We start from the raw sequence: 3,555 nt of genomic DNA, 5'->3' as shown, positions 1-3,555 counted from the left end.
CCCTCACGCCATCTACCTGGCCCTTCCCCATGTCATCTACCTGGCAATCTTCCCAGAAATCCCTGCTTAATATTCATTTCATTAAAACGCATAAACTTCTTTATGGTGTGTAGTGCCTGTTATGTTCAAAATCATCTTGGCCAATATAAACCCACAATATTTCGATATTTCTGTTATCCTTGCCTTCACTTGTTCAAGCTGAAATGGATTCCTCTCCTTCCATACCTTCCATTCCTGCAGGTAAGTTAAAAAAACGTATAATTAATTGTTAGATTGTGTGGGTATTTGAACAAGGTATTCCAATATTTGCTAAATGTCTTATTCAGACATTTATAAATAAATATAAAAAGGAAATAGCTGTTGCACTTGCATTATCCGATTATTTTTAACAAATCTTTTTTTTTCAAGAAAGTAATAAAAAGAGTGTAATAAGCAAACCAAACATTTAACTAATTGGTGAATTCAGCTGGTGTAGTAGTCATATTCGTTAGACAAGCACTAGCAACACAAAACTATTTTACTTTAATTCACATGAATTATTATTATTGTTTTGATGATGATAATAATAATAGTAATAACTAGAACTGCACTCCGTCGAGGTGCAAACTTGCGCCTCACGTGCAAGCAGGCAACACATGGCCTACTTGTGCGCAAGCAGAGCGTGCCACAAGGTGTGCCCTGCTGGCCTCATTGGCTGTTAATGATGACATTAACAAGAACGCTCTTGTATACCAAACTCTGCTGACATCACCAGTGGCATCACCAGGAATGCTGATCCCTCATTGGCTGTTAATGATGAGACACTGACATACATTCATACATTCACAGAATCCCAGCCGTTTCAGGGCTACAGTCTTTAAAAGAGGGGGATATCTGCATACATATACCCAGCCGATTACAGTACTTGCACGCTCTGCTTGCGCAAGTAATAATAACCTTATTTGTATAGCACCTTTCATGACATGAAATGCAGCTCTAAGTGCTTTACAGAGCAAGAATAAAGCATGAGGGCTTTACAGAAAAAACAAAAATAATTTAACTTGCTGATGCTGATGATGATGATTATGGTTTTGATGATGATGATAATAATGATGATAATGATGATAGTATAGTAGTAGTAGCAGCAGTCATAATAGTAATGTTAATATTATTATTATTCTTTATTTTTAGGTCCTGACCTGAGAATTGTTTTGATTGGAAAAACTGGCGTGGGGAAGAGTGCCGTTGGCAACACCATCCTTGGAGACCCTGGTGCATTTAGAAGTAGAGTCTCTCCCTCCTCAATGACAGCGAGATGTGAAAAGCGTAGCATAACATGGTGCGACAGAAAGATTAGTGTGGTCGACACACCAGGCCTGCTTGACACAGAACAGTCTCCTGAATTCATCGCAGAGGAAATTGTGAGATGCATCCAGTTCTCAAGCCCGGGCCCTCATGCAATCGTGATCGTCATGCAAGCTGGTCGATTCACCCCAGAAGAGAGGAATTCTGTGAAAGCCCTGCAGAAGCTGTTTGGGGAAATGGCTGACATGTACATGATTGTGCTGTTCACCAATGGTGATAATTTGAAACGTGATGGAATAACCATTCAAAATTACGTGAAAGGGCCAGAGTCCTCGGCAGGGCTTCTAGAAGTAGTTCAGCGCTGTGGAGACAGGTTCCATGTCTTTGACAACACAAGCAAAGACAGAAATCAAGTAGTTGAGCTAATCAAGATAATTGATGACATGGTCGCAGCAAATGGAAACACATGCTACACCAATGATATGTACAGAGAGGCAGAGAGGCTCATTCAACAAGAAGAACAAAATGTGGCAAGAGAAGCGGCTGAAGAGAGAACATATTCATTCATCTTCTTAGACATATTAAAGGAATTGGTCTTAAGGTTCCTGATGGAACTTGCGAATAGAGTTCTCCCGGCCCAAGGCCCGGGCGGCCTGAATAATTAGCATACATTTTAGGCCCTACCCGACCCGTTGGGTCATGTCAGGTAGATTCGGGTCTACTTATGAAAGGAACCTGGCCTATCAAGAGAAAACGATCCAAATTATTCTATATCTATAGCACATCATGCTCCCTCCTCAAATCATGAATAAAATGACGGACACATTTATGCTGTGAAATGATATAGCTAACAAAATTACCTGGAAGGAACACGTTATTCCAACCAGTTCCTTTCCCCTCCATCAGGCGCCAGGGGGAGGCAGTATAGAGACTAGGATTACTGCATGTTTTTGTGAGGAATGATTTTATATAGTAAAATTAAGTAAAGTAAATTGTAAATTGTAAATTGTTCAATCTTGAATCTGTTTATCTATGTTTGAAGAGCTTGTGATTCAGACTGATCACGAGTTGGGAGATGTAAGGCCATGCATTCCTGTGTGATGAAATACAAATAAAAATAAATATGACTGGAAAAGCTATTCTTTTTTTTACTGAATAATTTACAACAGCAACTCATTTTTTAATTAACATAAAATGATTGATGTAAATGTTTTATTTTTTCGTTCTGGAGAAAACTTAGACAACAAATGATGGTATTTGTGTGATATGAGGACAGTATTATCATAATCATTATCAGTGGTCATTTGAGGATTCTATATTCAATTCCCAAATAAGAAGCTTAACATTACGTAAGATCCTCAAGAGTTTGAAACTGTCAGTCAGACAGTAATATAATAATAATCCTATCCCCATCTGACAACAGTGGTCCCAGGTTGATTGTTAGGATTCCATTGTATGGTTAAAGAGCTCTTAAAGTCACTCTTTTAGCACGTAAACAAACACAAAAAAACGGATTCAGACAATAATATAGAACACCACAATTATTATTATTATTATTACCCTTATTACCCCTATCGTTAAATCGGTCCACGAAGCCGAGGTCCTAGGGCTGGTGTACACGACAAATTTCCAAACCCCGCTGTGTGTTCCCTGGGGGCGTGAAAAATAAGGGGGTGGGCTCTACATGTCCTCTGGGACCCCATCTACGTATGGACACCACTTGTTCGCCCATCCGTCTTACGGGTGCTTTTTTATTCCATTTTATTTGTTTTAGGGTCCTATCTTGCAGTTCAAGCCTATTTCCACAGGGTGGCAGGCTACTTTCCCAACCTACTGGAGGCGAACATGCAGGGGCGTCAATTGGGTATGGCAAGCTATGACAGCTGCCATACCTTGGCTACAGGGGGGAAATAATTAAATGTACTTTTCATCGTGCCTGTTGCTAAGGTATGGCAACATGATTGGTGTCTTGCAAGACACCAGTCATGTTGCCATACCTTAGCCTTTCCTGAACTGACGCCGCTGTGAACATGTGTACACAGCCAGCATATTACTCAATGCCAAACTTTGCACACACACTCCTTGCCTGCCAATCCACAACCTCCACCCCTCCAGGGACCCCCAGGGCTTATCTCCCGATTAGGACACTTTCCAGCATAGTGACATGCAGAACAAACTGTCCATATAGTATGGTTTACATAAAAGTCAGTTGTCTTTCACACACACACACACACACACACACACACACACACACACACACACACACACACA

General features: G+C 40.5%; 1 protein-coding gene across 1 annotated transcript; it reads left to right on the top strand.

Moving 5' to 3' along the window:
- Positions 1 to 203: 203 nt before the first annotated feature.
- LOC308282600 (GTPase IMAP family member 7-like) lies at positions 204 to 1,949 on the top strand (the record flags this gene model as incomplete). The annotated part of the gene is made up of 2 exons (XM_080722987.1): positions 204 to 240; positions 1,171 to 1,949. The coding sequence occupies 2 exons, from the start codon at positions 204 to 206 to the stop codon at positions 1,947 to 1,949; spliced, it is 816 nt and encodes a 271-aa protein (XP_080579113.1).
- Between the last annotated feature and the right edge of the window lie 1,606 nt (positions 1,950 to 3,555).

The sequence above is a fragment of the Nannobrachium achirus genome (genome assembly GCF_963921795.1).
Source record: "Nannobrachium achirus genome assembly, chromosome: 4".
Classification (NCBI taxonomy): domain Eukaryota; kingdom Metazoa; phylum Chordata; class Actinopteri; order Myctophiformes; family Myctophidae; genus Nannobrachium; species Nannobrachium achirus.
The sequence above is the reverse complement of the archived record's forward strand: the minus strand, read 5'-3'. Positions and strand labels throughout refer to the sequence as shown.